At 36.1% G+C, this 23,683-nt stretch overlaps 1 protein-coding gene across 5 annotated transcripts in view; it reads right to left on the bottom strand.

Moving 5' to 3' along the window:
• Positions 1–21,914, bottom strand: part of LOC149654765 (neuropeptide F receptor-like) — a 28,681-nt gene extending 6,767 nt beyond the window's left edge. Inside the window, exons 1-2 of one of the 5 annotated variants that reach the window (XM_089846395.1) lie at positions 4,143–4,439; positions 3,929–4,057 (exon numbers count right to left, since the gene is read on the bottom strand). In XM_089846395.1, the coding sequence (XP_089702521.1) occupies positions 3,929–3,997 (69 nt within the window). In that variant the 5' untranslated portion in view covers positions 3,998–4,057; positions 4,143–4,439. Of the gene's footprint in view, positions 1–3,928; positions 4,058–4,142; positions 4,440–5,244; positions 5,351–20,326; positions 20,378–21,065 lie in introns of those variants that run through there. The other 4 variants (XM_089846397.1, XM_089846398.1, XM_089846399.1 and 1 more) reach the window with 4 other exon arrangements.
• Between the last annotated feature and the right edge of the window lie 1,769 nt (positions 21,915–23,683).

Consider the following 23,683-nt stretch of genomic DNA (forward strand, 5'->3'; position numbering starts at 1 on the left):
TGAAAATTGCATCCGAACTTTACTTCCGCGTTGTGATTTTCTTCCGTAACATGTTACGTCCTTGTACACCGGAAAAGTTGACATATTAGACGTTTCCTTTTGATACACAGATATATATATATATTTGGAAACCACTTAGTCCACCCCCAGATAAAAAGCTAGAGTTACGAAACTACCTTCTGACCCATAACTAGGAGGTCACCTTCTCAACATTGCACTGACCTCCCTTCATACCGTAAGAGACTAGGTACTATTTTCAGCATCTGGTGCTAAGCCTTATTGGCTTTCTTGTTTTTTCCAAAGTGGACCACGTCGGTGAAGCTTAAAGCTTCATAGTTTGTTTCTTTCTCGTTCCCGCGATTGCTACATAGGTAGTGTGGGATTACTTTTCTAATGGGGAAAGGGTACAACAGACATCCATTTCCTATACTTCAAGGGTTAAAATCGAACGGTTTCCTAACTAGAAACACATAAGTATAAGTACCATAAGACCAATAAGTTCATCACTGGATACTACGTAGTCGTGAGACGCTTTCAAAGACTTAGGGCCAACTAAATAGGCAGGTGTTGTTTTTCTTCAAGGCATCAGTAGAAAATATGTTCTATAAATGTCAAACTTTTATAGAACTTATTTTATAAACGTATGCCCTACTAAAAGCTATTGATTGTAATTTATATCATAAGTTCATAAGATATGTTCTATAAGGTTGTCACTGGTTACTGAGATCTGTAGGTGAAACGTCATAGATTCGAGGTACAGCGACGCCTGGTAAGGCGTTGCCAAAGGCTTAAAAATCCAGACTAAATAGGGCCTAGATGGAAGTCCTGGAAAATTAACCACCGAGTGTAGGACTTCAATTCTCGCTTCCGTCGTTCTCGAGCTGTAAGTCTCTCAGTAGCATTACGAAGTATAGGCAGTGTCATACTTATGGAAGGAACATACTACTTATAAACTTATGTTTAAATCTAATCGTTTTTGGTACTTAAATTTGCATAACACAATTTTTCAATCTTGGAGGTCATGTAACAGATATAGGTCAGATCTTTGTTTTAAATGACGTTCGAGTAATTGGAATAAGCGAGAAGAATCTACATTAATCTCTAGGATTTAAATTGAAGTCAAAGTTTTCTTGGAATGAATTCAACTAATTACTTCTCTCTTTAATTGCAATCCAGGCTTTAAGCTCTGAGAAATTGCTGGAACCGGTCTGAGTACAAACACCCTTCAAGGGGCGTACCACTCACTATTAGATTGGCTGCACGAGGGGAAGATGCCGTTTGCAAAATTAAATTGGAAGTGATAAACCCCTCTGTCAGCTTACATTTCCAAACACCAAAATCTAATAACGCAATATCTAGTAGGGTAATTTTGCAGAGCTACAATTTAATATACGGGTTTTTTTTTTCAAATTCAGAATCGGTTAAGGTTGTTTTACTACCAATAATGCCAAGTCTTGTATAATCGCACGGAACTAGCGCATTTCATGCCACGTAATTTGCCAAAGTGGTATACCCGAAGATATAATAGAACTTATCCTTTGCGAGCGAAGCTGTTATTTCATCCACGGTACTGTGTTTTTTCTTTGGAACATTATCTCTTGGGATCTGGATTATTCTTCTCTTTCTCTTTCTCTTTCTTTCTCTATTCTTTACGAGCCTCAATTTCTCATAAATAATACTACAACTCCCCTAACGATATCTAATGCGTGCTTTACTATTTTCATTTTTTTACTTTTCAAAAGAAAAAAGTACTTTCGAGTAGATTTAAATCGTATTATTTATGGAGCGATTTAAAATCGACGGTCATTTGTCTAGCTCGCGGCTCTCTTTGTTCTGGGTCTTTATTTTTCCCCATCAGAAGTAGTAGTCATAATATAGCTTGGACCACCCTTGAAGTATATAGCTAAAGATACATTTTTTTACAAACAAACATAAGTGTATAGAAATTGTTTCGGGGAACCCCATAACTTGTTTACTTACTGCTATTGTTGACATCACACAGGGATTGGTTGGCAAAAGGAACACGTGATCGGTTTGCCACGCTGAACGCCGTTAACAAGACGTCACACTCTTACTTTGTTATTGTAGAATTTTACAAATCATTTATTTCCAAGGGAAGTAAAACATGTTGAAATAAGTTTAGCTAGAATGGTATAAAAGGCTCCAAAACGTAAACAATATTTTAGTTTGTTTTTCGCCTATTTTCGTACTAAGCCTAATCTTACCTACTATACTTTAGACATATATTTTAAAACCTTTTTTTCTTATAATAGTCTTCTATCTATCTATTATAATGGCCAATTGAAGTAGATGAATTGGACGAGGTAGAAAAAGACGATTATAAGGAATTATTTTCTTATTGCAAGCCCTTGGGCTGCTGTCTCTAGAAATCCCAGAGCTTCGGAAGCTTAACTAGTGGCAATTACCCAAGGCTTAAGAGTTTTTCCGTGTTTATAGAAGCGCCCATAAGACGTATGGAAAGAAGTCGAGAGACCCCTAGTTACAACACAATATAGAGAAGCGATGTGGTTTCGTTTGCTTTTTTTCTTTTATTATAGTCGTTTGAGATCTAGATTAAAAACACAAGTGGCTGCTTGCTCGCTCGCAACCACCAGCTAAATTTATTCCTCCGTACAAGGCTTAAGAAATTCCTTTTTTACAAGGATTTTTTATCGCTACAATTATATATTATCGCTAACATTGCCAGGTGATTAGCCTACCATCGTTATACTTAAGGTTAACGATCTAATTTAATCGTACAATTACCGGAAATGACTAATTAGTGAAATGGCGTAGTCATTATCAAACCCTGGCAGAAGTCAGCTATGAATATGTCCCCGGAGTTGAATCGATAAAATTTTCTTGGACTTTATACCGGTGCTAAAAATGCTAGAATCAATAATTAATCTCTCAAATTTGCATGAGAGTTATTAACTTGAACCTTTCCTTTAACAGGGAAACCTCGCATGATTGCAAGAGATATTTTGCAATACCGAGTTAGTTCCTTGTAGTTCAGTTACCCATACTCCCTTACAAAGAAATTTGATATCCTCAGTCCAATTTCCTTTAGCTTAAAATCTCTTAGAACATTGGAAAGAAATAGACGCCAGAAAAACTGATACTAACCTACCCTTCCGTAATTTACTTTTTTCGTTGACTACCAAGTTACTAACTAACTATAGAAAGGGGTCAATTGCAGTCCCATTTGAGACGTTATTTTCCGCAGTGTTCACCAATCCCCGGTGGGTTATAGCACGGTTCCTGGTAGATAGTTTACAATCCATTAGTTTCGAATGTCCATCTTGGTGATGCTGATATCCTAAGCCTAAGCCTAACCCTATGCCCCTAGAGTAATTCACTCCGGATAATTTTTTTAATATAACTTTCCCTCTCTCTCTCTCTCTTTTTCTATATATTTATGGGTGTGGTTTATTTGAGTTATTTTTTTTCTGCCAGATGCACGGTGGCGTGGCTCAAAGGATTCTTGTTCTGGTTATAAATATACCGTTGGTTCTCGAATGTAGCTGATGTTTGATAGTATCAAATGCAAACATTAATAATAGAAGGCATACTGTAGTGCCCAGAATGATGTTTGCGACGCCAGATACCGTTTTGTTTTTTTCTCTAAAAACTTCTTTCGTCGACTCTACGTTATATCATAAGTTCATAAGATAATATGATCCATAAGTTTGTCACTGGTAACTTAGATCTCAGTAAGCCTCTAGCATTACGAAATATAAACTTATGGTTATATTTTTCCTCTACACTTAGGTTATCTATGTTCTTAGTTATCACATATTTCGCATACAGACCTGGTAAATGCAATTACATTTCATATACGGGGATTTTCTTCTGTAGCGTATATTTCGTAAGCTCAGAGGCAGAGTAAATCACACGTGCAGACGCTTTTCTTATTGGCTTACTCTACCTTATTTATATTTGCTTTTGTTGATGGTCTTATACTGTTAGCTTTCATATCGATTACTGTAAGTTTCATTCCTCAAAGCCTCTCCAGGGGTTTAAGAGTGATACGGTGTCAATGTCTGTATGGCTGGCTCTTCAGAGATATGTAATGGTTTTTATCTTCGATACTTTTAGTGACGTGTATAACGATAAATTCGATAACAGATACGTATCCTCACCATTGGAGCGCGAACCGCAACTCTCCAGGATACGTTCGTTCAAAATAATTTGGGTGATGAGTTTTCCATAAGAACCATGCACGACTCATCATTGATGAACTCTGGGGTATCCTCTATCATTTATAACCTTTAACCTTCAACCTTTTTAAAGGAACGTCTTGTTGCAAGCAACCATTTGGTGATTGAAACAGCGTGACAACAAACGTTTCAGTCCAATGCACGGCACGCTATCATTTCTTTGTCGTATACAGCAACTATATATTTCTTTTTATTTCTTTGACTCACAGAAACTTTATATATTATAGCGGGCACTAGAACAAAAATATATATGTACAGGGAGTTTCTGATAAGTCTGTGGGATGTTCTATGAGTCGAAAATGTATAATTTCTTACTCCATTTTGTAACTGGTCGGGCCCTACTGTCTTAGAGTTAAGATTGTGCAGAGTATTTTAAGGATGACCTCTTAAATTTAATTAAGAAACTGATTAAGACAATTATTTCTAATTTAATGAAGGGGTCATCCCTAAAACACTTAAATCAAAACAAAACTCGAAAACAGTGTTACTTAGGGTGAACAAAATGGAGATAGAAGTTACATTTTCAGCTCAAAATTTATTTCCCAAAGAACATACAACTTAACATAAGCCAGACTTAACAGAAACCCCCTGTACATATCTTTAAACTGAACGATTTGAAACCTTATTTCGATCCATGCACCTTTATTTTTTCCGTGACGCCCGAATACAAAACCATTTCACACCCCATATATAAAAGAAATGACGTACATGTAAATCGCAACTTGAAACATCTCTTCCCGCAACCATTTCACGTCATTGGAAGTAAATAACTACGTATTTCCTACCTTGGCTAGTGTCATTGTATGCTATTGATACAATATTCTACCTACCCTTAGTTAGTTTATCTAAGACAAAAATATATCTGGTTCAGAGGTTTATGGAAATACGAAATAACAAAAAAAGGGGTAAACGTGGGGCCTCGAGGTCTGGTCAAAGTTTTCTTTTATCGAATTTGGGCACATTAAAGCGAAAAAGAGAAAAGGGGTGTTTTACGTTACGTTTCGTTTCTTTTTTTTAGTGTTACCTTTGCGTTCTTGGGGTGTTTTCACTCTTTCAAACCTTTTCTTCGTCTGGTCTTGAAGAAAAAAGATGCATGGGTTGCCATGGAAAGATAAAATATGGAATAGAAATAAGCTCCATCGCGTTCGTTAAAATGAAGGATGATTAAGAATATCCGGAGAAGAAATAATTAGGACCCGAGGCGATTTAATATTCCAATGTAGAAACTTCTTTTTATACCTTAATATTCATTAAAATTTAAATATTTAAATAAAATCAATTTGATAAGGTAGCTTATCATGCAATATTGTTTTTTTAGCCGCTAATTTGTAAAAATCAATATTCATAATAAGGGAGAATTATTTTACATTTCATTTTACTTCAGTATTTTTTTTTAATTTTTAATTTTTTTTTCAAAATATCTTTTCAGGCGTTTTTAATGTCACGTGTTTTGTTAATACATATAAAGGCTAATTTTGTGTTGAATTTGATCCCAAAAAAACGACTTATTCGGTACAGAATCAAGAAAGTTATGAATTTTATAAAAAAAAATCGTACATCTATGCATTGCGGGTAAACGTTTTACAGGGGCTCATAGGAAATACATTATTACGCGCCCACCCTGACTCGTCCATACCACATTATCTGGACCGATAGGTCTCAGGACTTCCGTCCCCCGCTGCCACCACAAACATTTGCGCATTTTGTTGGACTTCTTAACTTCTGCTGCGCTCCCCCAATTGTAGGGAGCCGCCCTGTTTCAAAAGGGCGTACCATTGTACGGCGAACAATTAAACCTGTAAACCTGTAAACCTGTATTAGTTTTGCCCCTGGATGTCGGCATCTCTTGAATATTTTTTTCTAAATACGTTTTGAAGCGTTTGTAATGTCACTTGTTTTGTTAATACATGTAAAGGCTAATTTTGTGTTGAATTTGATACCAAAAACGACTTATTCGGTACAGAATCAAGAAAGTTATGAATTTTATAAAAAAATATCGTACACCTATGTATTGCGGGTAAACGTTTTACAGGGGCTCATAGGAAATAGATTATTAGTTTTGCCCCTGGATGTTGGCATCTCTGGAATTTGAGCAGATTTTAATAAAGAATGAATGAAAAAGGTAAATTAACTGAAGAACATCAGTCTTTGAGTGGTTTTCTTTTACCAAATTAAAAGTCAGTCTTTAAATATGCAGGCAGAGAAGTGATACGACGTCACATTTCTTTCACTGCCTTCTACTAAATTGCGCAATTGCTACTGCACGTGGTATAGAGAAGAAAAACTACGCCCTCTTGTGAACTCTATCGCTATTCGCTACGAGGTTGAGGCTGTCGAAATTTGACCAGAAACAGAAAAGCTCGCGACGGCAAAAATTTAATATCTTCTAGAGAGATTTTTTTTTACATACCAAGTTTTCTCATATTCTGAACTTCAGATTCTCATCTTACGAGATACGAGAAAGAGGATCAAGAGGCTATTCACTTAATTAGAAGAAAAAAACCTACAACCTTTGGATACCCGAGTTGAAAATAAACCGGGAAAATCGCGAACTAATATCAGAATTATTTGGAATCGAGACTCAAAAGAGTTCAAATTATTAGTGAACTGCATCTCGGCATATCTGAGAAGCCCGGGATTAGGACTTAGGCCTTTGTCGAGTCAGGAAGGTATTATTTGCACTAGAATATTTTTTTCTTTTTCTTACAATTTTAGAAGAAAGGCGCGTTTTGCTGTTTCTACTCAGCACATTCGCAGGTGAAATGATTTTAGTTTTTATACCATTTTTGGTTTGGGGGAAAACATTTCATTTTGTAAAATCCTACAGAAAAACCTTTATGACCTCAAGTTTTTTTTAAAGAAATATTGAACAATTTTTTAGCAAAGGATGATGGGAAGACATAAGAAGTCTAATAACAAAAGTAATAGTAAATATAACACCATAAGTTCATAAGATATGTTCATTCCATAAGTTTGTCACTGGTAACTTAGAAACTGGAGCTTGCCATGAAGTGAGTGAGGTAGGTCATATATTCGAGGTAAAGCGACGCCTGGTGACTGGGGTGCTGTCAAAGGCTTAGTACAGACTCAATAGGACCTAGATGGAAGTCCAGCAAATTTAATTAACCACCGAGTGTAGGACTTCAATTCTCGAACTAGTTATCTCGAGCTGTAAGTCTCTCAGTAGCATTACTAATTAAGTATAGGTAGTGTCATAGTTATGGAAGGAACACATCACTTATAAACTTATGCTATATAACTTATTTAAGTTTTTCTTAACTTCTCCTAAAGTTAAAAATATGCTAGACATACTTAGAGAGAAGATGACGTAACTTATGATAACGGGATATCTTAAAATATTATAGTTAATATATGATGATTGGGTCAGGTTAAAATAGCGATAGTAGACGATTAATAGACGATATTGATCGAGGAGGTTATATTCTATCGTTCGGTTTTATTACATTATTGAGATTTCACCAGCTGCGTTTGAACTTAAAATTTATGAAAGAGGCAATTTTCGGGGGTCCAGAATATAGTTAAGCCTAACCATCTATCTCCTTTGATCGTTCTTGATTCAACCGTCTATAGTCTCTCCCCTTAAAAGGAATCGAGGCAATCTCTTTTGCTTTTCTTTCAAAAAGAAAACTTTCCTTCAAAATTCAGAATAAATAAAAAAAGAATAAGGAAAATTGAACCACCACCAACGGTGATTCGAAGCCAGTCATTCCTCTACAATTGCTCAATCAGAAACTTATAAAACAAAGTAATGGTAAAAGTTTTAGGGGTATTCAATATGAAACAGCTAGGCGGAGTTACTGAAATGTCTTTCTTTCTTGAAAACGAATTTTAAATTTATTTCTCTTGATTTTCTATTCGAAGTTGCGTAAAGTTTAAAGATTAGAGTCGTTAACCTTTTAGGGATGTGGTCGTAGGTCAAGTAAGGTCAAAGCTCTGATCACTTGTCAGGCAAATTGAGGAGTTCACTGAAGTTATTTTCATGGTACCAAAGGTTAAGTAAGGTCAAAAAATAGCTAAGACACGTAGTTGTCATGCAGGCAAATTGAGGAGTTAGTATAGTTATTTTCATGGTGTTAAGGGTCAAGAAAGGTCAAAAAATAGTTATCAGTAAAATTGAGGAGTTCACTGTAAAGTTATTTTCATGGTATTAAGGGTCAAGTAAGGTCAAAACATAGCTAAGATACTGATAAGTGTCAGGCAAATTGAGGAGTTCACTGTATATAGTTATTTTAATGTTATTAAAGGTTATTTGAGGTCAGAAATAGCTAAGGCAACACGTCTTCTCGCAACGGAATACTTTCATCAAGAAAGTAATCACGTAAATTGAGGAATTCACTGTACATAGTTATTTTAAGTTTTTCTGTTGATGTACGCAATCATTTACGCTTCAAATGAATTTAATTATATTGACAAATTCTTCTAGATGGTATGTAATAAAACATAGTTGCGACAGCACAGCTAAAAGTATACAACTAGCCGAACTATGTTGTTTACTCTTTAGGAAAAGGCAGCAAGAAAATATCGCGTTTCGTTTTCTCTCTTCCCCTCGGCCGGTTTCAAAGTAATTCTATATTTTTCCCTGAGGACATTGTTAGATATAGTCACTCTCCAGGGATAAAACAGAGAAATGTTTGCCTTTGATGTAGGCCAGTTTATACAAGAGATCAAATTTCGATGTATTTCTAACGTTTGTAGCAAACAATATAGACTTAAAAATATTTGAACTACTAGGTATACTTTTATTTCTGGTCTTTTTACCCAATATATTCTTGTTTTACAGTTTTCCCCAATCAGCTATAGTTTCGAATTTCCATTGTAAAAGGAAAATAGTATGCCTACGTTTTTTTATACAATCCCACGGCATCACGTGTTCGTATTACAATAGAGAAACTAGTACTGGAATAGAAGGTACGTGAATTTCACTTGATTTTGATTTTTGATTCTCCTTTCATTTTATCTGCTTCTGATTGGTTAGCCTTTAGCTGTGTAGCAGCGACGTCATCACCGGAAATGCATGGAGGGAGAACGATTTTGGTCGTAACAACTAACGACTAAACTATTCCAGTACCATTTTCTCTGATTACATTTTTGAATATAAGTTTTCTGCAATTTTAATATTTGATCTATACGATATCAAAATATACGCGGTTCTTTTGATTTTTTTTGGAGCAAACTTTATATCGATCCGTACCTAAATATTACTTTGAAATTTTTCCCAATATGTAAAATTGTTAAAATAGAATAAACTTTGGATGGAAAGTTTCCCATACGTATGATATCTTTTCTTCAAAAGAACTTGACCAACTGGTAAGATAAATAAAGAGTTCAGAAAAATCTATAAATATATAAGCTGAAGAAATAATGTTTTGAAAGATACGTTTACGCTTCAAATACGTTCATTTGGAATGAGAAGAATGTTAGGACTGAGCAGGAATTTGTCGAAAAAGCTGTGACTCTCAGATAACGGCGCTTTGGTCAGTTTCATATTGCGGAACTGAGCCCTGAGCTTTAACCCTAAAGCGTGGGCTGGAATGTTTGCCCATTCCAATCTGTCTTTCGTCCTAGATAATTTTTTTCTTAACATTAGACAGATGATTTGCTTTCATTTTGATTACGTTGTCTTAACAAGAACTTTAATTATATAGAATAACACGAAGTTATCTTCAAAACCCTTTCAGAATTTGAGCAAAGATTTCTAGGCCTAAAGCTAGGGAAAATTTCCTGAAATAACACGCGGTCCGCGCAGCCTATATCCGAATTGAAGACCGTTTCGCGAGCTTGCGGTGCATGGTTAATGAATAAGTATTTTCTATAAGTCCCCAGAGATCACGCAACCCTCTATTCCCCGTGGAAGTAACACAAACCATCCATATCTTTGTCGATACGCGGAGTTAAGACGGATATTGGACCGAGTACACGTCACTACGTATAATTAACTGTTGGTGATGAAGTACGTAAGTCGTTCACCCCACTAGTCAGGGACTTTCGTGACCTCCTTGAACCAATTCTGTCTTCTTTAATTAGTTACTCCAAGGTTACGGTAGAGCATTAGTGTAAAGGCAATTGGACTTGGTGCAAGGGATACCAAATTAATCAATTCCATACCAGAATAATTCCCTTGGACTTTCTTATCTTTCCTTTCGCGTTATTGTCAAGGGTATTAGTGTGAGAACTGTTTAGGGACCACCGTATTCGCTGCTTTGATGTTGCGTTCGTTCCGAGTCACGGACCATTTCGATGGAACATACGTGAAGCCTATGGTTTATGCAACCGTTCTTTCAAATTGGAAGTCAAACAAGAGCTACACCGAAAAGCCCCATGATTGTTAAATCTACCGTGTATATACTTATTAGCTTTCATTCATATGAGAGTACATAAGATCTACCACGGAACGACCGGCGTCTTTCTAATGATAGTCGCAACGGCATGACGCCATTAAAGAAAATGGCGTCAATTTGCTTAATTTTTCCAGAACAATCTTGCCCAGGGTTTTTTGGAATGAGATTGAATCAAGAATCCATAAAAGACCGTCACCTAGCAACGTATAAATAGCTTCAATTAGCTTAATTTGTCAGAACAATCTAAGTGCTCGAGATTGAACCAAAAAATCATAGAATACCCAAGGACGTATGAATCGCCATTAGGTTTACCACGGTTGCATACATTTGCGCATGCGCTTGGTCGCTATACACGTAAGGGACTCCATGGGGTCTAAATTTATCTTTGAAGGTTCTGAATTTTGGCTTATGGATACAATGTATACTGGCCATACTTAGGACTTCAGTTTCATCTTCATCATAACTTATTCAAACCCAGCTTGCTTGTTGTTTCCATTTAATCCTCTTTTTTACTTTGCCAATTCCTTAGGGGCATAAGCTTCTAACATACTGTCTTATAAAGATATCCAATTCCAAAGAGAGAAAGAGAGAGAGAGAGAGAGAGAGAGAGAGAGAGAGAGAGAGAGAGAGAGAGAGAGAGAGAGAGAGAGAGAGACAACCGAAATCAACTCCCCCGAGGGTAGGAAACAAAACGGATCACAAAGCCCCAAAAACAACTGAAAGGGTATAGTTGTATTAGGGACTTAAAATCTTCTGCTTTTCAAAAGATATGTACATATGTTTGTCATAGGATGTCCCTCACTTAAATCGGATCGTCTTCCGATGTCGAAACACGCGGGAAAACAATTTTACGCTTTCGAAATACTTTAGATGATGGAAATTCAGGGGTTTTTTTTCTGTTCTTTGAAATTGAATTAAAGTTTACGGTCCGAAGTTGAAATTTTGTGTTTTGGGATGGAAAGGAAAAATTTATACTTTGGGTTTTTTAAATTTATTTCTCATAAATATTTTCACTAAAGGTTTTATATTTTTTTCCTCAATTCACTTATCTCCCTAGTGTTTCAATGATGCAGTGTTGGTAAGCGAATAGACTGCATCAGTTCAGTTTGAACTATAGTCAGTCAATACTGACAACTTGACTGACAGAGAGAGAGAGATGAAATACTTTATTTAAAAAAAAAACAAGTATGCTGCCCTGACAATACAAGGTTGTGAACACACAGCGTACCATTCAATCGGTTATCGACATCGTTATTATTATTTTTAAAATTTTCTGTATGTGATTTTTTTTTCTTATAATAGTATATTTATGGCATTATATATTTAAAATCAAAAGAAATTGAGTATTGTAAAAGCGTTAAAATGTGTATTAGTTGCCTGAGTATAGATGGGTATTTAAAATTTGTATTGAGTTTCTAAGAACGGACATAGCTACGTCCGTTAAGGTAGTCGGAGAGAGAGAGAGAGAGTCTGACAACACTCAAGCTAAAAGTAGTGGCGGAATTTCCCTAGAACCTTTAGAGTAAACTATCATTAAAACCATGTATACTAAACATCATAATGTCTTCCGTCCCTAAACACCTGAGCGATATGTAGCATGCAAGATCATAAAAGTTATTTTTAATCTACTTGAAAGGTTTGTACCGAAACATATTACTTGTACAAAAAACCGCAGGGGTTAAATACGGCCAACAAAAAATGTTACGTACTCCGAATGTTAATTGCATGCGATTCTGACTCTAAAAGTCATAAAAAGCCGAGAAAAGTACGCCGTAAGGTGTTAACATCTCAACTTGGGATGTTTAATGTCGCTGTTGGACATTTGCGCTCCACAAACTTTTACTTCCTGACGGAATTTAAGATCGTCTTGTACCACAGTACCTCGTGCCATTATTTCTGGTCTCATGGACATTGTAAATAAGCACTAACAAAATTATACCTGTCTGATTTTACTGTGAATCAGTTTAAAGATATTATTGCTAATATCTATGAGTAAACTTGATTTTAAACGCGAGAGTAATGAGGCGGGTTAGTATTTACGTCATACCCGTATGCCTGTACCTATTTCAAAATTTTGTAATTCTCTATTTTTAATTTAAACTTTGACCTAATTTGTTGTATAATTTATGGACGATCATGAAACTAATTTCGGGCGATAAAATTTAAGACTTTAATTTCTAAAACTATAAGGCGTATTTAATTTTAAAGATTCCAGAACTCGTAGACTACAATTTTTGTCGTTGTGTTTATTTTCAGACAAACGGTTAATATTGTCCGTTTAGAAGTCTGAAGTTTTCGCTTGAAAGAACTTAATTACCCAAAAGTTAAGCCTTTTCCACGATATTATCAAGCATAGAACTTTATCGCTGAAGTGGAACTTAAGTTAGCAAACGAACCAATAAACTAGATGGATATCGGATTTCCGAATACGGAACCTGCTCCTCCCCCTTTCCCGAATTAACAACGCGGGGGGAAATAGGCTTAGTTATAGGCCTATACTAATATGATTCTCCAGTAAGCGAGCCTTTTCGCCTAAGGTATCCCGTTTCGCGCCAATTATTTCGGGTATGTTAGTACGTGGGTAATTCAGAGAAAACTCAATAGGCCTTTGTGAAATTATCCAGTTTCCAGTTGAACGTGTTTACTTCAAAACTATCCTAACAAGAGTAATTGTTCTTTAGTATCAGATCTTCATCTTGAGTATAATTATTATTGCAAAACGCCGGAGGTCTTTTTGAGGAAGATACTATCATAAAGTTATTGCGGTAAACAATACATCCTTGACGTCATATAAACGTCATACCTGTCAAAAATTGTCTCAAAACAGTGGTTTAAATGTATTAAAGGTTCCACCATGGATATTTACTGATTAATTACCGTTTTAAGTTTGATGTGAACGGATTTTAAAACTCGTGTATCTTTTTTACTTTTATCTCAAGATTGGACAAAGGCTTAACAGAAGTGTTTTTTTTTTAAGATTCTCAATTTCCTTTCTTAAATCCAATATAAGGGAATATATATCAAACCTTGCCTTAAATCAACTTCAAACTTCGATTTCGGTTTAAGAAGAGTTCGGTATAGCTCCTCGCTTGAGACTTCAAATATATATATATAGGATTGGAGAGAAAAATTTTCAGCCTCAGTTTTATATAACAGGAACGGAAATTGATTTAGTTAAAGCTATAGTAGGGGAATAAACAGACTTATCAGAGGAAGACTTAAACCAAAGCTTTTAAATAAACAATTTGATGCCTTGAAAGCGAAGACCTCTAAGTCTGTTTATTCCCTGGCAATGGTGCGGTAGTTTAAATCCCTTAAACACTTCACTCGAGTACTGTATAGTCCGTATTCTAAGTTTATCGTTGGCCAGTGATACTGGATACGCTGGTAGACCTGCGCAGTTGGGGAAACGTCATGATAAACAACTATACACAAAATTTATCAGCCTGAAGTTTTAAATTTTGTCCAGCTATTGACCCTCATAGCCGATTTCAAACCCTAAATATTGGTAACGAATTTTTAATGGGGCCACCTCGAATTAACTAATGTTCTTCACATTTAAAACTAGCTTTTGGTATGTGATACCATCGTATCAGGAGTGTATAAAAGAGTGTGTGTGTTAAGGTTATCTTTCTGCAAATTTACGACCTGAAAATTTCACGTGCGGTGACAAAATTATTTCACGAGGTGATTAAATTCTACCCTCCATTATCACGAGATATAGTGAAGGTCTCGTGAATCTTAATTCAAACGCGATTTAGGCCTACTTTTCTCTATCAACTCTTAGATGTTTGTACTTCATGGCTTAAGTACTTTTAACAGCTGGCGTTGTGTTAAAAGCGAAAAATTTATTCCTTTTAATAAAAGGAATAAATAAAGAAAGTCGTTTCGAGCCTTCATGACATTAAAAGTTGTCGTATAAAATAAATTTTAGACGCCTTACCTATATCAAAAAGGCTCTATTTTTAATGTAATTGAATTAAAATAAACTTATTTTACGTGTCTGCTTTGAAAATTATCTTTCACTCGCGAGTGGCCGGGTGCTTGAAAGACATAAATAAACACGTGGTTTTAGTACTAATTAATCTAAGTACTTCTTAGAAAATGTTTCAAATTAACTAATGCCTTTATATTTTTCTTTGAAACTCGAAACTAAATTTTATCTTTATTCCTAGAGCCTATATCTTTTAAATGCGGCTTTACTAATCAATGTATTCAAGGAATTTTAATCCTTACGGAACAATTAAGCAACTCACATTGAATTCTTTATGCTAAAATTGTATCCCATTAAATCCAAGTCAAGTATTGTTCTAGTATTTTCACAACGTATTTTGAGATATAATTTCTCTAAGATAAAATTAACCAAAACTATCAGGTAAACGTTGTTGAATTTGAGGTAATTTAGACGCCAGAGATTAAATGATAATATATCAATCATGATGAAAGACATCTCTTAATTAATACACGTAATTAATTCTGTGGAAACGAGGCTTAAGAGAACTACCAACTAGAAACCTGTAGACGAAAATTCCAAGAAGGCTAATGCGTACTAGAGAGGGCACGATATTTCGGTATTAATAACTTTAATTAGCGACAAGATCTTTCTCTCTCTCTCTCTTGTTTTCTCTTTCTACCTTTTCCTCTTTCTGTCTTATCTCTCTTTTTCTTTATCCCTTTTCCTTCTCTCTCTTATCCATTAATTCTATCTTTTCCGGCCACGAGTTTAACGTCAAAATTAAACTCAACTAGCTTATACTTTGAATATGGCCATGGAAAAGTATATTTAAGCTAACCAAAGTTTACATATTGTTGGCATCGTTTTTCAATTAACGGAAAACAATTAAGGTATACCGAAGTACAAGCTAAACTCTTTTCCGAGAAATTTAATGACTTTAATCCATTAAGTAGCTTACTAACTTTGTGAATTATGACGAATATTGAAAAGTTTGGATTTTATCCAAACCACAAAAGGAAATTTAATACTTTAGCTTGGAAATGATTGGTTCTATCGAATTTTACTTATTTTGTTTTAAAAGACAATAGAGTGAAGATTAGAAATGGGATGCAAATCAGTCCATCAAATTGGACTGGTCACGCTCATTGAAATTAGTTTTCAAAGGTGTATTAAATGTCAACATAAGTTTATACGTGATATGTTCCTTCCATAAGTATGACACTTCCTAAACTTCGTAATGCTACAAAAGAAACTTACAGCTTGAGATAACTAGTTCGAGTGAACGACAAGCGAGAATTGAAGTACTACACTGGGTGGTTAATTTTGTAGGACTAACATCTAGTCCTATTTAGTCTGTATGTACTAGGCGTATGTCGCTTTACCCTGAATCTATGACCTACCTAACTCACTTCATAACAAGCTCCAGTTTCTAAGTTACCAGTGACAAACTTATGGATGGAACATATCTTATGAACTTATGATGTCAAGAACGGATGAATTTGGAGAAACGTACAAAACGGTATGACGTACATACGTCACTTCCATCTGGCAAAATTTTGTTCCATTTCGATATCACTTTGAAATCCCATGAACCGATTTGTTCTTGGATTCTGGAATCTTCCTACTGGATTTTGAGAGTCGTTTGACGGATTGTTTGGGGACTGAATTTACATTATTGATCGCGTCAAGAGCTAGGAGGGAGGGAATTTTCGATTGAATACGTTTCTCCTCTTCTCAAAGCTAGTGCGGCGTTAAAGTGACAAATACCAATATTTATTACAGCTATAAATATAGATTGGCGGGGCTGATATTTACGCTTACGAACTGTCTATTAGATCGTAGGACCTTCAAATTTATATTTAATAGCGGCTTTTCAATACGTGTTGCGCCATCGTCAGATCGTCGTCATAAAATTGATATATATTATTCGGTTTAAATTGAATTTCGATCGACGCCGTAATGATATAACAGTTCATTTTCAGTCGCGAAAATTTGGGCTTTATGTAACGTACGATATGTTTTCGACTTGTTGATTGTATACTTCTACAGGAAAACTTTCAGTAAGGGCCGGGGGAGCAATGAACTAAACCATAAGTTCATAAGATATGTTCCAATTTAGACTGTACTAAGTCTTTGACAGCGCCCCAGTCACCAGGCGTCGCTTTACCTCCAATCTATGACCTACGTCACTCACTTCATGACAAGCTCCAGTTTCTAAGTTACCAGTGACAAACTTATGGAACAGTTCTTCTGAACTTATGACTAAACATATCATTGGGAACCTCAATATAGAAACCACTCTTGAACATTCGAGACTAGCAGCCCCCAATTCCTTTTAAAAATGGTTGGCCTTGACAGTAGACTAACTTTTAATTGATGTAAAAGCAATCTCATCCTGATTAACCCAGGCCTCGTTTATTTACGATTGCAATGTTCTATAGAAACCCAAGCAATCCGAATGACGCTTCAAAAATAGTCAAAAGTTGCAAAGAAACCTTGTCAAATGTTGCAACAAACCAACAGATGTTGAACTTTTTTACGACAGAATCTCTGAGAATTTCTATAAGATAAGATAAACTCAGAAGTGGGAAATATTTATGATCGACACTTATTCATTTCACTTCCTCCCTGTGAGAAATAAGTAACTGAAGGAGTCAGTTACTATATCCCTATTCTACAAAACTGTAATTTGAAAGATATTGGGAATTCGACCCTCCTTATATATAGTTGATTACACTAAGTTGTCATCAACTTGAGCTTGAATTGATCTTTGCGAAAAGGGGTTGTGGTGAGATCAAATCATCACGGAAACTTCAAATTATATATACTCGTGTAGTCACCGGACCGTTTCTGAAATTGTAAACCGTGGTTGCCTCGCCACATGTCAATTATTGACACATACTGGCGCGTATGTTTAAACATTCATCACCATCTATTGCACTTGAGTGGCTTGGTGAATCATTTCCCGCGTTGTTAAAACTGACTTTAAAATCTTAATTTTGAACCAAAACAACCCACTCATGTATTGAAGTAGAATTTCTGGGCACGAAAACATTTTTTAATGTCCTTACTACGTTAGGCCTAAGTTTGAAAAATCGGGTTAGCAACGATAACATTTTGTTGGTGTTTTCGCACGCGAGAGTAAATATGGGTTGAAAAAGACGTCCAAAAAAGGTTTGTTTAAGGTCATTTTGGGTTTTCAATTATGTTAATCACGTCGTGGCTTAACTTCAATCTTCCCAAAGGGACCCCGAAAGGTTTTACTCGAAATTGAAGCTCCGGGAGGGCTTTGGGCACCATGGGACCCGGCAGAATATCGAATAGCTAAGAGGGAAACGTGACCGCGAACGATTTAAGGCTTCACAGTTTCAAGAAAGCCGCCGCGTATAGTTTTACTTCTATGGAATCTTTTAAAAAGCGAATTCCGAATTCCGTATTCCGAATTTTAGATTCTCGACAAGTCAAGGACTTACAGGGGTTGTTTATGGAACATTCCTCGTGCCATTCGTGTGAAACACGTTTATCGAAGATACGTATACACGCCCTGCTTGATCCGCGAGGTGTTGTTTTCATACGGAATACATAGGAATCCACTTTGAATGGGACTTGTAAATAACATGTATCAATACCCTATTCAAAATTGTTCGACTTAAGGTTCAAATTTAAGATAGCATAGGAGTTCTAGAAATACGGTAAACAGTTGGATGGTTAAGGTATTTCAAAGGATAGCTTGATTGTTAAGTAAACGGTATACGATGTGAACTCGATAAAATGTAAGAGCTTTTTATTTGTACTTGAAGAATGCTCTTCTACCCCAGGGATTGAAAACTTTAAAGCTAGTTTTCTCGAACCACGATTAAAGTAATGAACAAGTATTTGGTATCTTTGGAAAGAGGTCAATTTTATCTTTAACATCCTGCGGCGGTTTCTTTGAAAACATCTTCAACTCAGAGAGTTACTAAGTTTCGAAGAACTTCATTGAATTTTGACACTAAGAACTCTATACCCAAGCTATATTAGTATATAATTTTAAACGCATTATTATATCCTTAAGGGTTGTTGATAAGCTAGAGTTACGAATATAGAATAATTTTCACGCGCCTTGGCTTGGAAAATGTACATATCTTCCATGGCTTCAAGCAGCATGCAGAATGCGTATCCCAGCGTTATGCAAATCCGTTAAAAGCGGTCGTTTATACCAAGAAATCTATATACCCTCCTCCGTATACGCCTACAGTTTTCCCTTAGGTCTAATTTCCTTTCTATGTACACACACTTATACCGAACAGCAGGCTATACCCTAAAAACTACACTTTTATAAAGTAAACCATCCATAATGTATAATACCAGAAATGAGATGAGACTAGAAGTGAAGGGCTCTAGCATTGATAGTAGATCCTGTCACTAGTGAACAAATTTAAGGATTTTATGCCGCTTCCCACGCGCCTACACTACTGAGAAAAAATTGGTCGAGTTCCAAAAACATTTCCTACCCCCTTCCCCTCAACCTAAAGCGGCGGAACACGGGCGCGGGTGCTTGAATCTAGTTCGGCCGTCTACCACCGCGAGCGTTTTTCGTTTTGGAGGGAAAATTCAGAAACCGCTACTAGAGGGCCAACCGTTCTTGTGTTATCAAAAATATTCACTTTCGCCGAGTGAAGAATTTGGTTAGCTCAGTACTTCTGGTCTCATCTCACTTCTGATAATACTAGGCCATACATTAAAAGTCGAAAGAGTCATGCAGTTATTGGAGGATCTATATATAGTAAGATATTTTTGACAAACATATCCATCTATAGAAACTTGAAACTTTGCACTTTTTCCCCGTAACAATACAATATTTTACAAATCTCAGGAGTATTACTCAAAAATATACCTTGCTTTGACAATTTTCAGAAATATTTTTTTGAATGTTTTTCAGCACTTCGCGCCTTGGGAATTTATAGCTAGTAAGTAAAAGTCCTGAGGCTGACGGACTACTAAAATCAACTCCCATGACAAACCGCTTTCCCTTGAAGGCTGAAAATTTGCATAGACCTTAATGTTAAATAGTAGGCACATGCTAAGAAAGATTTTTTCAATCCGTTTCTATCTTGAAAAATAGCGGCCAAAAATGCAAGAAGACATTTTTTATGGAAAAAGTTGGGACGTTTCAACTGATTTCACTTATACTTAGTACACTGGTTGATTTCTATACCCGATAGACCTGCTTTATGATAAGCTTTTTGGGTTCGATTTGCCTCAGGTCACGTTTTTAAATGAGTTACGGGCCTTAAATTTGTTGCTACTGAAAAATATTTATCTTTCTTAATATGTTATGTCTATACAGCGTCAATATCTGTATGTAAAACCATTTTAGCAAGTTACGATCGATTTTTACTGAAGTTACGATATAAGCAGCTCCTAAATTTATTTTTAATATCCTCCTAAACAAATTCATTTAAATTTTCATGCATTTTACTACACCCACCACCATATATATATATTTGTACAAAATTTGCGATAAAGCTTTTAAGAGCAAACAGGGTTACCTTGAAAGCAAGAGGAAACTCGAGCTTTATCGAATTTGCCTTTTAAATTATATTAAACTAAGTTTTCTGAAAAGCTAGGCCAGTTTTCAAAAAAAAAAAAAAAAGAACCTGACAAATATGTTATCTCGTTTCATTCACTAACAACTTTATATTTTTCACTTTTCCTCCTTGCTTATTTGTATGGAAAAATTTCAATTTAATCGCTATTACTCGATGTATTTTTAGACGTTATCTCATTACCTAAGACTTAAATTTACTTACTTGGATAATGGAATCCCAGACGCTGACGCGTCAATCTCCTTTTATCGGCAGCTGAAAAATCAAACCGATCAACTGTATATTTTAAGCTATAATTTAATTAATACTGATTTGAATAGCGTGAAATTTTAACGAGAGGCGGTATAATAGGTCCCTTATTATAATGAAAAGTTTCGAATCCCCCTCCGTTATTTTTTTATCTAAAAAATTAAAATCAGAACTAACTATAGGCGGAACTCGCGGTTTTTTATCGCGAAGTTCACTTCCGCCTGAGAGAGAAAAAAAATCTATGGTTTTCATTATCGTTTCAATATTTTAGAACAAATTGTTTTTTAATCCTGGATGAATTTTTCGGTACGATAACTTTAAACCGACCTCTTCCCCCAAATAAATGAACCCTATTCTATCCCCAAATTTCTTTTGTTTTTAATTTCCCTTTGAAGTTTTGGTGCGTAAAAGATTAACAACAATAACAGCAACAAGAACATAGAAACCAACATAAATTTGAAAAAGTTTGAAATTTAGGCATACCAAATTAAGTTTCCTCGTGAAATGAAATGAAAAAAAAAAAAAAAAAAAAGATTCTGAAACTTTTAGGCCTATTTTGAAACAATTTCAAATTTAGGCTTAGCACGTTTTCGCATGGACCTAGAATCCCTTTAACATCTTTACAAATTCAGACATCACTACTCGTGTTTACATTAAGGTCATGACGTACAAAGAGAAGTGGTTGTTTGCGTACATCAACTTACTACTTCGGAATGATGTTTCGTTCGATTGTTTGTCTTAGGTCGTAAGACGTCCGATTGAATGTCAGTGGCGTTATCATCAAATAAAAAAACAAGAAATAGTTTGAAATAGAACAATGTTGGGTTGGTAATATTTTGTCCTTAGGATATGTTTTTTTTTTCAAATAGGCGGGTTGGTACACAGCGACGGTTCTTTATACGTCTGATGACAGTATTGCCCCTCGCGTGTCGTAATGGGGAGTCGTCGTGAAAGTACTTGATGTAGCTTCCGTTTGTGAGCGCGTAGGAGCGTTCGTCTCTGATCTCGTACTATCCGCAATCCGCATCCAAACGCTATCTAAACGAAAGCCTCGGTCGAGTTTCAGGTCCTCGTGTCCTCTCAAGACTCCGGAGTACCACCACCATCTATTCTCTCTTCGGTAGCTTATGGTAACGGGAAATTTGATCTCCTTCTTCTGTTTCAATGATAAGGTGTCGTAACTCCCGAAGAAATTTCGGGTTTCAAAAACGACTTAACTCATCTCTGATTGGTTGCTCGCTTACTTAAAGGGTATAGAAGAGAGAAAGAGATACGACATTTTGTTTCTACCGTGATGCGCTCTTTTGAAAAGCGACTGCTGGAGGCTTCCAGCCTTTTATCCAGCGAAGAAAGGCAGTCAGTCTTTTCTCCTTTTTCTTCTATTACTAGTAACGTACATGTATCGCGAGGCATTACGGGTAAGGACGGAAACCCTTGTAGGTTAGCAACCCGCGGTGTCGAAATTGGAATAACAAACGAGGAGGAACCCTCAGGAAATTTGTCTCGAGTCACCGCAGCCTCCCATCCTCTGCCGCCTCCCCGTTGGGGTGGCATTAGTCTTCCAGCTTTCATTTTAAACTTTTACTTTTATATTATCACCGCATTTAGCTGGAAATAATCCACGGTGAATTATTACCTTAAAAATTAAGTTCACTTGAATTTCGTCTACTAGAATATCTGTGAAACATAAGTTTATAAGATATGTTCCTACCATAAGTATGACACTACCTATACTTCGTAATGCTAGAGACTTACAGCTCGAGATAACTAGTTCGAGTGAACGACGGAAGCGAGGACTGAAGGACTACACTCGGTGGCTAATTTTGCAGTCCATCTAGTTCCTATTTACTCTGTACTAAGCCTTTGAAAGCGCCCCAGTCACCAGGCGTCGTTTTACTAGAAACTATGACCTACGTCACTTCATTCAAGACAAGCTCCAGTTTCTAACTTACCAGTGACAAACTTATGGTGAACATATCTTATGAACTTATGTTAATACTTGGAGTTACGACAATCTGTACTTGAGAGTAATTAAACGAATTAGCAAAAATGTCAGAGCTTTGTATTGGTAGAATCTCCAAACCAGATTGTGTGAACGGCACTAAACTCAGTTTCAATACCCTCTGGAATCTTACTACAGTTGCTAGTTATTCCCAGTTGCATTTTCTAACTACTTACAAGAGAAAATTCACTATAGGGCTACACTTCAACTCAAACAAAGTAACTTTTCCGAATTATTCGATTCGGCTAAAAGTTCTCTTCTAACTTTGTAACTTTGTAACTTTGTTTACAAAGGCATTGGTCACCGTTGGCCTAAAGCGCCTACACGTCTTTGAAAGAGAATCGAATTAACTGCGAGTAGATTTCCGAGTCGAACTTGAAAACTAAAAGCCTTACGAAACTTTACCATTAAATTATAGAGCTTGTATAACGTAAAATAGAAGACAACATACCCATTCGAATTCTCTCTCAAACACTGTTACCGCTAGACTTACAACTTCGAAACTGTATTTAATTCGAACAATTACCTTAGTGCAACCTTCACCAACAGAGAAAATGGATCGTACCTTAATTGCCCGATTGAAAATCATTTGTTTTCCCAATTTTTTTATGTCGCTAAATTGAAACTTTGTCGCCTGTCACTACAAGGAAAAACTTATGTCATTTCTCTTTTTGGTGAATCATTATTTTCACGCTTTTTCGAGTCTATCTTTGGGAATCAAATGGCATTGTCACATTTTTTTACAACTCCCTCTTATCTTTTTGAAGAGCAGTTTACAAACTATAAAAAAAGAATCGAAACTGATCCCAGGCAATTGAATTGGCAAAAATAGTCGTGTAAACAGGTCCTAAAAGAAGGGGACTTCTTGTTGCCAATTGACTAGGGTTATTTTTTTGTCGGAATTTAAGAGGCAGTTTTTTTGGGGGATACAATATCCTTTCACATATTTCATAACGGTGAAGATTTGCCCATTAAAAGAGTTGTTGCGGGAAGTTGAAATGTTTTCCAGAAATATGTCACTATATTTTTACCTCTCCGTGTGACGTAGTCCAGGAGAGGTTCTGTAACGGCCGTGTCTGTGTGTGTGTCTGTCTGTGTGTGTGTCTGTCTGTGTGTCTGTCTGTCTGTCCGTTGTTACACCCACGTGACCGCGTTCGCAGTTTGCGTATCGGAGCAAACGTGTTCGCCATTTCCGAACTGCTTCCACAGTCACGGAAATGGCTCCTCTACTTGAGTTCTCACACCACCATCTTCTGGTCTTTGTCCATCCCACACGGACAGCAGTCTGTTCTTACTGGCTTCTAATCACC

The sequence above is a fragment of the Phalangium opilio genome, unplaced genomic scaffold (assembly GCF_054372755.1).
Source record: "Phalangium opilio isolate 3A_F unplaced genomic scaffold, DU_Popi_V2 ptg000079l_1, whole genome shotgun sequence".
Classification (NCBI taxonomy): domain Eukaryota; kingdom Metazoa; phylum Arthropoda; class Arachnida; order Opiliones; family Phalangiidae; genus Phalangium; species Phalangium opilio.